Source organism: Folsomia candida, unplaced genomic scaffold, assembly GCF_002217175.1.
Source record: "Folsomia candida strain VU population unplaced genomic scaffold, ASM221717v1 Fcan01_Sc054, whole genome shotgun sequence".
Classification (NCBI taxonomy): Eukaryota; Metazoa; Arthropoda; class Collembola; order Entomobryomorpha; family Isotomidae; genus Folsomia; species Folsomia candida.
In genome coordinates this window covers 290,914-301,556 of record NW_019091246.1, presented here as the reverse complement: position 1 = coordinate 301,556, position 10,643 = coordinate 290,914, and the positions used below count along the sequence as shown (strand labels likewise).

At 39.4% G+C, this 10,643-nt stretch overlaps 2 protein-coding genes across 2 annotated transcripts; both read right to left on the bottom strand.

The window, feature by feature from the left end:
- Positions 1-655: 655 nt before the first annotated feature.
- On the bottom strand, positions 656-5,562 carry LOC110862310 (protein argonaute-2). The gene is made up of 18 exons (XM_022111489.2): positions 5,345-5,562; positions 4,874-5,041; positions 4,404-4,776; positions 4,008-4,280; positions 3,808-3,945; positions 3,365-3,738; positions 3,135-3,269; positions 2,904-3,055; positions 2,696-2,801; positions 2,470-2,625; positions 2,172-2,369; positions 1,888-2,100; positions 1,731-1,823; positions 1,594-1,653; positions 1,436-1,528; positions 1,229-1,360; positions 1,107-1,165; positions 656-1,011 (listed from the first exon to the last, which is right to left on the bottom strand). Exons 2-18 carry the CDS (start codon positions 5,039-5,041, stop codon positions 927-929), a joined length of 2,808 nt encoding a protein of 935 aa, XP_021967181.1. The 5' UTR covers positions 5,345-5,562; the 3' UTR covers positions 656-926.
- A 2,585-nt stretch (positions 5,563-8,147) lies between these two features.
- LOC110862317 (cuticle protein) lies at positions 8,148-10,493 on the bottom strand. The gene is made up of 5 exons (XM_022111499.2): positions 10,348-10,493; positions 10,039-10,267; positions 9,409-9,581; positions 9,258-9,338; positions 8,148-8,881 (listed from the first exon to the last, which is right to left on the bottom strand). Exons 1-5 carry the CDS (start codon positions 10,357-10,359, stop codon positions 8,489-8,491), a joined length of 888 nt encoding a protein of 295 aa, XP_021967191.1. The 5' UTR covers positions 10,360-10,493; the 3' UTR covers positions 8,148-8,488.
- Positions 10,494-10,643: the final 150 nt, after the last annotated feature.

Genomic DNA, 10,643 nt, shown 5'->3' with positions numbered 1-10,643 from the left:
AAAAAGGAGTTGCTGGAATTATTTTAAAATTTGTAGTATAATTTAAGCGTCAAAAGTTGTTTTATGAAAAAACGAGTAAAAATTTGTGTTCGTACTATAGGTTGAACGTGTCTAGTGTTATGTAATGTTTCGTAAAGTTTGTATAAATATAAAAATTAAGAGCACTTTTATATCATATACTATATAAATTATTATATAAATTATTATATAAGTACATATAAATTATATTTTGTCATTGCATGATTTCAGTACTTGCGAATTTAGTAAATTTGCATGTTGTGAGTTTAGTTTTCGTTGAAGAATGAGAGTCCTTAGTGCTTCTTAAAATACGATTCGCTCTTTAAATCTTTATCGCATATTATAATTTTGTGTTAATTTTTATTACTGCTCGAGATTAACAAGCGCCGAGCCTCTCAGTATGAAAAGGGGAAGAAATGTGAATTTTTACTACGAACAAGAAACAAAACGTGATCCAAATTGCTGCAAATAATCCAGAAATAAAAAATATTCCCAACTTTATACCAGACTTGAATTGAGGCTAATGCAAGTAAGAATTGTGGGCAATTTGGATTCCACAAAATGAATTGATATGTTTTTATAATTTATGGTGTTTCGAGAAAAATAAAGAAATCAGTTACATACCTGAGAAATTTTCCAAAAAATGCCCATATTTAATTGCATATTTTTAAACAGTAAAACATGTTTGTAACAACACTAAATTATTCTAAACTTCAAAATGAGTTAAAATTTACACTGCCATGAAAGCAATATAAACAACAGTAAAAGAATCTTCTTAAATCAAATATATCCAAAACAGTCAATAAGACTTTAACAAAATAAGTAAATAAAAAAGATTAACAACAATAGAAGAATAATAGAAAATCGACTTTATCAATCCAATTATCATGTAGTTTAAGATCCATACTTTATACGAAGAACATCGGATAGCGTTTGGCCAAGTCAGGATGAATTGTCAACTTCTCTGCGAGATCGACCAAGTCAGCGTTCTCACTGCAAATAAATACAAAAATTTCGTTCAAATTTGCAACTAAATAAAAACATGCAGAACAAACTTCGACTATGAAGCATTCGAAGCTTTTACTCACCCCTCTCTCTCGAGAAGATGTCGAGCTCGGTAAGCCGCCAAATGAGCGTAGTAAGTCGCCTACAAAGTAATTGATTATAAACAAGTCGACATGAATAATTAATATATTAACAAAAAACCAACCGCGGGGTAGGAGACGGGCTGAGTGCACCGAACGAACGCATAGCAGAGATAATAGGTGATCTTCTGCAGATCGCCCATCGTGAAGTTGGTGTCATCGTGGATCACATGATATCGGGTTGGCTTTGACGTTCCCTGTCGCAAAATATTAACCAATTCGTTACATCAATTATAAAGATGCACTATTTCTTTGGTTATGACGATACTCACCTGAATCCCAACGTGGCTGTTGAGGAAGAATTCTCTTTCAGACGGATGGACGATCTTGGTGTCCACCACGGTTCCAGGCGGAATGTTGTAAAACTGCGACAAAAACATTTCATCTAGTGATTTTAATTCTGGTGATAAATCAATTCAAAATTTCTCACCTTCCCAACTCCATCTGTCGCATTGGTGGGTTGGAAGCGGGTGTGGTGACGCTTCTTGACCTGTTAAATAATTAATTTAGCAACAGCAATAATTTGAATAATAAGTAGTAATAATTAAATAACTATGATGAACTTACAATCACGAACGTAATTTTGATCTTTGGGATTCCGAATTTCTCAGAAGTGAATTCACAAACATCCCTCATTTGCGCATATTCTTCGGCTTTGACCTATTCAAAAAAATTAGTCGCCAGTTAACCACTAATTAACTCTAAATTATTTTAAAGTTCTCACCTCATCAAAGTACCCTTCGGAGACTCCATCGCGGAACATCAAGATGCGCGTCGGGTAAGCTCGGTTCGTTTCGAAGAACTTTGTCAATTGTTTTTCAAGGATATCTCCCATATTTTTGATCAGTTCTTGCCGGCTCTTCTGTGGTTGAATGTGCATAGAATAACCCATGCAACTCATATTGAAAGAGGCCGTCACCGCGGCAATGCTCGGAGCCTGAAGGATACCATACAACAAAATTAGTAATGAAGAAAATTGTAAATATAATTAAAATTTCCAAATTTCACCATTGAGTTTGGACTTGGATGCGTCACGTCGGCTCCGAGGATCATAGTCCTTTCCTTGAAGTAGAGTTCATTTAGTTGCTGTATCGAAAAGTTCGTCCCGGACAGCTTGGAATTCAGTTTGAGCAGGTAATTTCCAATCTTTTGATTATTCATGTCCCGCACATTGCTTGATTTGATGCAAGCCGTTAGTATGCCGAACTTTAGAGAAAAAAACAAAACACAAATGAATTTTGAACCAAAATTGAGACAAATCAATTGCTCTTCAAACTATGAATATAAATAAAATCTACCAACTTACCACTACTTCCGCCTCCGCCTTGATGAAGGCATAATCCTTCCCGTCCGAGGGCAACACCACGATGACCAATTCGTAATGCATCTTCTTAATAATATCGAACGCTCTGTTGATCCGTTTTAATTTGTTGTCGGTTCCCACTATCTTCCCCGGATGAAACTAATAAATAAAAATGAGGCAAATTAACTAGTTTGAATAAGTTCAAGAATCAAAATGATCATTTTCTTACAGTTGCTTCAGTGTAACATTTAATTGTCGGTTTCGGTTTTCCCGGGATTCGGAACCCCTTCATTCCAAGACTCTCCCCTAATTCAATTAGTTTCTTGATGAAATTTCTGAAAAATAAACAAGAAGGATAAGAAATCAAAAGGAAGAAAATTTACAAAGAGTTGTAAATTTATATATTAGATAAAAATGAAAATATGATCGAAACTTACTCAGCGATGATTTCGTCGTTCAAAACGCCGTCGCAATCGAAGATCATCCACTTCGGAAGAGTGGCAGCCTTGAGAAATTTTTTGGACGGTTCACTTCCCGAGTCCTTAAAATTCCACTTGCCCTCTTTGAAGGTCATTCTGGCATTCACTTCCTGCACAAAATAATTAAACCCTTTCATCTTATTTAACTCGACAAAAAAAAATTAGCTAAAGAAATTGTAAATTACTTACAGCACCATTGGAAGCCAATGTTTTCACCGTAGGCGGTGGAATAACGGACGCATCCCTGATCACGATAGGAGTCTGCCCAATGCTCATCCCAAATTCTGACATGACTGCAGACGTTTCGAACTTGCTCCCTTTTCTCTGCAAATACAGGGCAAAATAATAAATATCTTAACTTTTTAACTATCAATTTTATACGAGCTCAAATTTTAACTAAAAAATCGAGGATTTCTTACCGCTTGATCGATTGCCTTGAAACGAGCCACTGGCTCGATGGCAGCGCCTTTGATCATAGCGCTCGTGAGCTTGGGTTCCATTTTTCCGCGATACGGCTGCGTGATGATCATGCACAGCTCCAGTGGCACGTAGTTCGTCATGTTCTTATTCCCAATATGCACCACGGGCCATTTGGGGAAGCGAATGGTCGTGTTCTTGAATTTTTGCATGTATTGGACAATGTTGATTGACCTTGTGATACCCTTTTCGTCTGTCATGTTGAACTCGTAATTTTCCGCGGACCGCAAGATCAGCCCATTTGCCGTGAATTGGTGGTACTTCTCGTAGACACCTTTCTGATTGCAACGTCCTGTTCCATATTTGATGAGTTTGCCTTGCACACAAAAATAATCCACTGTAAGACTACGTTCTGCAATTATTAGGGAGTGTAATGCACCCTTACCTCTCAAAGCTTCCGAGACCACATCAATCGTTCGGTCGTCCCAACAAACAAGGTCGAGCGAGTCATCCTTGTGCAACTTTAAAACACTGCGAGCAAAGTCTGCAAGTGGCGTTTGTTTATAGAACGCCTTGGTCGCCACTGCAAAATAAACAAGAGTTCCATATCAAGCAGTCGAAATTAATTAAGTGGATCGTTCTTACAATCAATATTGAGAGTAGCAGTATTTTCGGATCCGAGGCACAACGACTGGTAGTGGCCGTGCAGCAACTCCAACATTGAATCCAGCGGATGTCTGTTCTGTGGGAAAGGATTGAAGAAGCTGCGGTTGCAGCTGATGAAGTGCATGGACGGAGGATGTCGGAGAGCTACGTCGAGGCCCTGGATCACATCCTGAGGCTGGACAACCTGCTTGCCCCTCTCCAGCCCTGATCCAAGAAACTCGATCACAGAGTTGGTGGCAACTGTCGCGACCACTAAGGAATTAATGAAGGGAGGAAATTACTTTTACATTAGCACACAAATCGATGAATGAATTAGAATTTCAAAAACGTTGGGTGTTCAAGTTTTAATTTGCTAGACATGCTTTTTTTACTTACGTTTAATCGTGACTCGAAAACGCCTCCTTTTGTCAGGGTCGTCAGGATCGTCCATGTCGAAGGTGGCCGTGAAGGCGTCCCCGTTCGGAAGTTCCAGACGTCTGGCTGTGTAGACGTTCTTCTTCCCATCGAAGGGAGTCGTGGCCCTAAGGGTGGCCTGGCACTGCGTCTCGAATTCTTTCCAAATGATGGGCAGCATCCGGTCGGGGAGCCCAGCCATCTCGCGCCCTTCTTTCGCCGCCTTCAACACCTGAGCATCTTTCCGCTTCTTCGCGGCGGCAGCGGCTGTCGGGTCGGATGATATGATTTCAACGTTCTCAATTACTGCGTCGTAATGATACAGCGTTTGTGGAAAGTTTCGTTCGAAGGTGACCTGGAATACAAGGGAAAAGGAAAATATCTCAATATTACAAGTAAATTAATTAATAAGCCAATTAGATTAATTAAAGTAGCAACTAATTCAAACTTACGGGATAGTGATTCACCACGATTGAAATCTTTTTAACGTCGAGTCGAGGCTCGCCTTTGACGCGGAGTGGTCGGGCTTCAGTGAGCGGGAGGTGTGGCCGCTTTTTCACTGGCGACGACATCCTCACGTCGTCCATCTGCTTCGTGAGTTCTTTCACTCTGTCAGCCATCTGAAAACCACACCCACAAAAAAAACAATTAAATCCCTCTCTCTCTTCCAATCAACCAACCAGTCTACAAAAAAATGAGATTTCTTTCAAAAATCAACCAATCCCTTCCTCCTCTAGTAGATAATAAGAGTTAAAACTAGAATTGAATCTAAGAACTAAGAACCAAACCCATAAATCTCTCTGTTCCACAATCAGTCTCAAAAATAACGTTTGAAAAAAACTCACCTTGGTCTGACCTTTAGAAATTAACTCACCTTTTCTTCTCTTTTTTTCATCAAAAAGTGAAGAAATACCATCCCTCACCTTGTTCAGTAGAATTCTGTGTGGGGTGGAGACTTGGTGGATTGGAAATATAAGTTTAGAAACTATTGGTCAACTTTTCGGAAACTTTGAAGTCGGGAGAAATGTGGCTGACGATCCGCACGAGAGGGAGGATGGGAAGAGAGTGAAGGAGAGGCGAGCGAGCAGGCAGCAAGAAGGCAGCAGACCACGCTTCGAGAACCTTCTTTTGCGTGATTGCGGAGGAAGAACTGCGTGCTCGCTTGCCAGAAAGTGACCGTTAAGCAATTTTCTAATTCGTCAGCCAGCGGTGGTGGTGGTGGTGGTTGGCGTGGGTCTGGGTCTATAAATAAATCCATATAGACATTGCTCATATATAGACATTGATATATGTATAACGACGATTCGAGAAGGAAATCTATTCCTTTCAGAAATATAAAATTTTGCAGAAATTTCTATAAATGAGCAAAGTTTCCTGCTTTTTATGAAAATGAATATTACAAACCGATGAGACGAGCATATAAATAACCGGTCGTTAGATCTTGCCGATTGAGAAAATTCGAGAAATAAAAGAAACCAAAATTTTTTATAATTCTGAGAAAGGATAAAATTTTACTAATGGATGATGACTAAAATTGAGAAATGTAAATATGTCAAGTTTCCTGTTTTTTATGAAGAATTAGTACAAGCCATAAATAAATTGGAAAGCAATTATTGGATGGAAGAATATTTGTATAAAAGTTGAGATGAGTAAATAAATTTGTAATTTGACTTTAAAATTGTTAAAAATATTTGGAACTAATTTAATCTGGACGTTAGCAGTTAGAGTTGTTTTACATTTTCTGTGTATAGATTTGCAAATGCACTTTTTGATAAAGTTTTTAATTTTTAATTTTGGGGAATTTGAGATTCTGAAACTTATTCGGGTGGGTCGAAGTAATTAATATAACGTACTTACCAGTTATCATGTTTTTGTAATACATACATTCACAAAGATTTAGTCAGGTCAAAAGATTTGATAGTTTTGCAAAATTCTATAAATCCATTGAATTTAATTTCATAATTTTAGATAGGCTTTACAATCAAATAATTTTTATTCATGGAAAAGTTGCTGGAAAAGGAAATCCCATGTTAAAATAATACTGATGATGTATTTATTTTATTTTGGCGTCCATATTGCGCAGTTTATTATAAAACTAAACTGGTATGCACAAAATACCAAAGAATGTAATTTTTTAATTTCGCTCAAATTTTCCGACTTGAAACTATAAGAGTGTGACAATTGACAGTCATTAAAATTGCTACCTTTTTTTATTAAGTCAAAATCATATCAACTAAATAAGTATGCAAATTGGGATTTTCGTAGGGATTTTCTTAGGTTGAGACGCTTTTCATGGAAAATCTATGTGGACGATTTAATGCATGTAAAATATTCCATCCAATATTCATTCTATTTGATTTTGTGCAAAACTATGCGATAAATGAAATCATGCAATTTCTTTCTTTGTCATTATATTTGAAAACTATTTAAAACCATCGTAGTAGCGATTACAAATTGTAATTTACAATGTGTAACTTTGTGTTCAGGCTACTAGGCTAGTAAATGATACCAGTCAACATGCAAGTTGGGAAGATATCTATGAGTGACATATTAAGGCTATTTTAATAAAAGCGTTTAACATAATGTGCTTATCAATTATAATTATCATAACTATCAATGCATGTTTTGTTGTGGAAAGGCTTCCACTTTATGTAATACACTAGCGTTTAGCCCGGCCAAGGCCGGGTTCTAGGGTTCCAGTGGGGGGTGTGCCCAAAGCGAAAAATCCGTCATACTATACTTTAAATAATTCCCAGTGGAGACTTTGTCATACCAAATACACACATCAGAGTGAGGGTTTGCCCAGGTCAACTGCATTTTAATTAATCTGGTCACAGTACAATTTGATTTCCCCCTGTGGGAGTAGTTGAATGGCTAATTACTTAAATTCCCGTCGCGTGGGAGTAACTGCATAGCTAACTATTTAAATTCCCCCGCTTCACGCTCCCGTTAAGTTCCATAAACCCCGTTAACTTCTACAATTAACGCCAAGCTATTGACGGATTCGGATTCAGCGTCAAAAATACATTCGAATTGATATGCGACATCACGAATAAGCCATATTTAGCCCCCACGGTCACGGCAAGGTCACGAGGGCCTCGCAGGTCAAAACTATTGACGGCGTTGGATTCAGCGTCAAAAATACATTCGAATTGATATGCCACTCGCTGTGGGTGGAGTTTCTCAAACTAAAATAATTAATTAATAGTGTTTATTAAGATCCATTATCATGATAACCACTATTGATGAGTGATGTGATGTATGTATGGTATGTATGTATACTGCACACTCAATTTACTTGCACACTGTGTTTATATATTAAAACATTTAATTTGAGCTTGATGGCAAGTGAACGTACGTGAAAGTCACGTGCAGGCGAAGTGAGACTCATGCAGTATGAAAATTTATGCATGCGCTTCCCTCTTTGTCTCCTCTACGGGGCAACTTGCATTGAGAGCCACAGGGACTCAGTCAGCGACTTAACACTAACGCTTTATTAGAGTGGATACATTCAAATAAGTTTTAGCCATGTCAAAAAAACATCTTCCTTGTTTTACCGACAGCTCTGAAATAAAGTAACTGGAAGACAAAGGCATAAATTTAAACCGTGGATGCCCGAATATTTTATTTATGCGTATTAATTGTGGTGGAATTTGCACTTTTGCAGGCTTTTGATGCAATGGGCCAAAAAATGAAAGTGGAATAAATGGCAATGATTTCAAAAAAATTAGCAAAACTTGGAAAACCATTTTTATTGAATATCAAGCATAGTACGATAAGATAAGAACATGAACCACAAATTCAATGTGGAATGGAAATCATGAAAAATTCAAAGTCTTCGCTACACCAAAATGACGAATGAAATTAAACGTAGGAGAAACAAGACAAGATTTAGAATAGAGAAAAAATAAAGGTCAAAGGTCACAGAAAGTGTAGAACAGTACAAAAACGAGATAAATATAGGTCGAGAGAAAGTTGATACAATTTGAACCAAGATGAAAGAGAGAAGGTCAAAGTGAAAGTAGAAAACGGGCTAAAACTATAAAAAAGGCATCTTCATTTCCGGTTTAGTCGACTCTGTAGGAGACGGCGTGTCCGGGCGTGTTGACGACTTTGGTCAACGTGGCGGCACGCACGGCAGGAGCAGCAATTGCCGAGTAGGTCAGGGCTGGGGCGGCAGCGTATGTCAAGGTTGGCACGTGGTGGGTCACGACGGGAGCGGCTGCGTAGGTCACGGCGGGGGCGGCGGCATAGGTCACTGCGGGGGCGGCGTAAACTTGTGGGCTGGCCAAATAGACGGCGCCACGTTTCCTTCTGGACTTGACCTCCTCCTCGCCCTTCTTCTCCGTGGCGGCGTCCTCCTCGACTTTCTCGGCTTCTTTCGGAGCTTCGGCGGCGTCCTTCTTGTCAGCCTCGGCATTTCGGGCGATCGCTTCCTCCACTAGTTTGGCGTGTTGAGCCTGCCGTAAAATTAATACAAATCGGGAATAAATTGGATGAAAAGACGGTCATAAATTGGACACCCGTTAAAAAATTAGTCTTTGAAAATTTCTTAAGAATATTTCGAACCGATTTAATTTGGATAAGAGCGAGTGTAATTTTCTATTTACTTTTTGTGCAAATATAGTCAGGTTTGCCAACTCGTCAATGTCCCGTTTTAATGCAATGTGCTTAAGTACCACACTCACTGCACAATTTGTCGTGCACAATAGCAGACGAGAATAATTGACAATTATTGCAATTCTCAAGTGCGAATTAATTTGCGTACAAATCAGTTTGCAGTTGCATGAAAATGGATTTTATAGAAATTTCAGCCTTTTTTAGAATTTGTTTTACCTTAGCCTCCGCAACTTCGGGTGTGTCTTGAACTGGAGCAGGACCAACGAGGACTGGGACTTCTGGAACGGCTGGGCCGACCTGAATGCAGATAATCCACTCAATTAATCAATACTCAATGGATAATCAATTCAATCAAATTTTCACTTACCGGAAGTGCGTTGCTCTCGACTCGAAATCCCTTAACGGAATCGGCCACATAGTTGACTCTGACTTCCTTCCCGTCCGCTCCGATGTAGGCGTATGACCCTCGAACCCCTCCGGCAGCGTCTCTCACTTCAGCGCGGGCGTGACCGGGGTGCGAATAACCGAACGAGGCTTGGCCTAAGAAGAAGCCATCGTTATTATTAAAGAACAATTGTTATTACAAATATGTGGCCGTGGGGACAGGGAACAATGTCCCCACAGGTTATTCGATGCCCCCATCATCTGCCCATGCTGTATATATAAACCTCTCCCTATAATGCTTATGTCCCCACGGCTTCCGTGGTCATCGTACTCGAGTTGAGCCAACCACCACCACTCGTGTCAACCTCTTGGGAAGTAGATATGCGAGTTGGGAATCGTGTCACCACCCCCACGACTTAACATTTCTTAAGTATTTACAAGTTACAAAATTGTGCAACTTGGGCGTCAAATTGAGACTGAAAATGAAAATATTAACTTCTGGGAGTGATGCATAGTGGGGGGATAAGTCTGCACTCGCTTATCCACCATTAACACGATTTGTGGTGGTTGTCTCGACCTGGAGGGAATGTAGTTGGATAAAATTGTATTTTACCGAGTTCATCTTGAGCATGGTACTGCGTCTTGGTGGCGAAGGGGGCATAGGTCAAGGCAGGGGTCGTGTAGGTCACCGTGGCAGGAGCAGGAACTGCACTGTACGTCACGGCAGGGGAATTGTACACCACGTTGGTTGGAACATTGTACGCCGTGTATCCCCCGAACGGCCACGAATTATAGAGCGTCACGGGTTTCGCGATCGAAACGCCGACCAAGGCGAGAAGAATCTACGTTCAAACAGCAGATTCTTAAAATCAGCCAAAAATTATGACCAAAATTATTGTTTTTTTTCAAAATCCTTCCTTACCAAAACTTTCATCTTGACTGAAAATTTCTACCGTTTAAATCTTTGCTTAAACTGGATGACGAATTGGAACTGATTTGATTCTCTCGAGTGGAGAAGTCTTTTATATAAATGTCCAGTCCAGAGGTACCCACCACCTCGATTCGATCTCAACCCTTCCAAGAATCCTGCCCCAATTACATCTCATCTGCAATTCAAAACATTTCATCATCTGCCTAGGATTTACATCTTCCAAACTGGATCAGCAAGAAAGAAGTACAGCAAAGAAAAAATGATAATAATAATAAGCACTTTTACAT

Bases quoted from the DNA above. Each gene is read 5' to 3' on its own strand.
- LOC110862310 (XM_022111489.2), bottom strand. From the start codon at position 5,041: ATGGCTGACAGAGTGAAAGAACTCACGAAGCAGATGGACGACGTGAGG. The intron at 3,739-3,807 runs GTAAGGGTGCAT...TTTGTGTGCAAG, and splicing joins GGTCTCGGAAGCTTTGAGAG to GCAAACTCATCAAATATGGA. The intron at 2,101-2,171 runs GTGAAATTTGGA...GGTATCCTTCAG, and splicing joins ATCCAAGTCCAAACTCAATG to GCTCCGAGCATTGCCGCGGT.
- LOC110862317 (XM_022111499.2), bottom strand. The intron at 9,582-10,038 runs GTAAAATACAAT...GCTTCTTCTTAG, and splicing joins CCATGCTCAAGATGAACTCG to GCCAAGCCTCGTTCGGTTAT. The intron at 9,339-9,408 runs GTAAGTGAAAAT...ATCTGCATTCAG, and splicing joins TCGAGAGCAACGCACTTCCG to GTCGGCCCAGCCGTTCCAGA.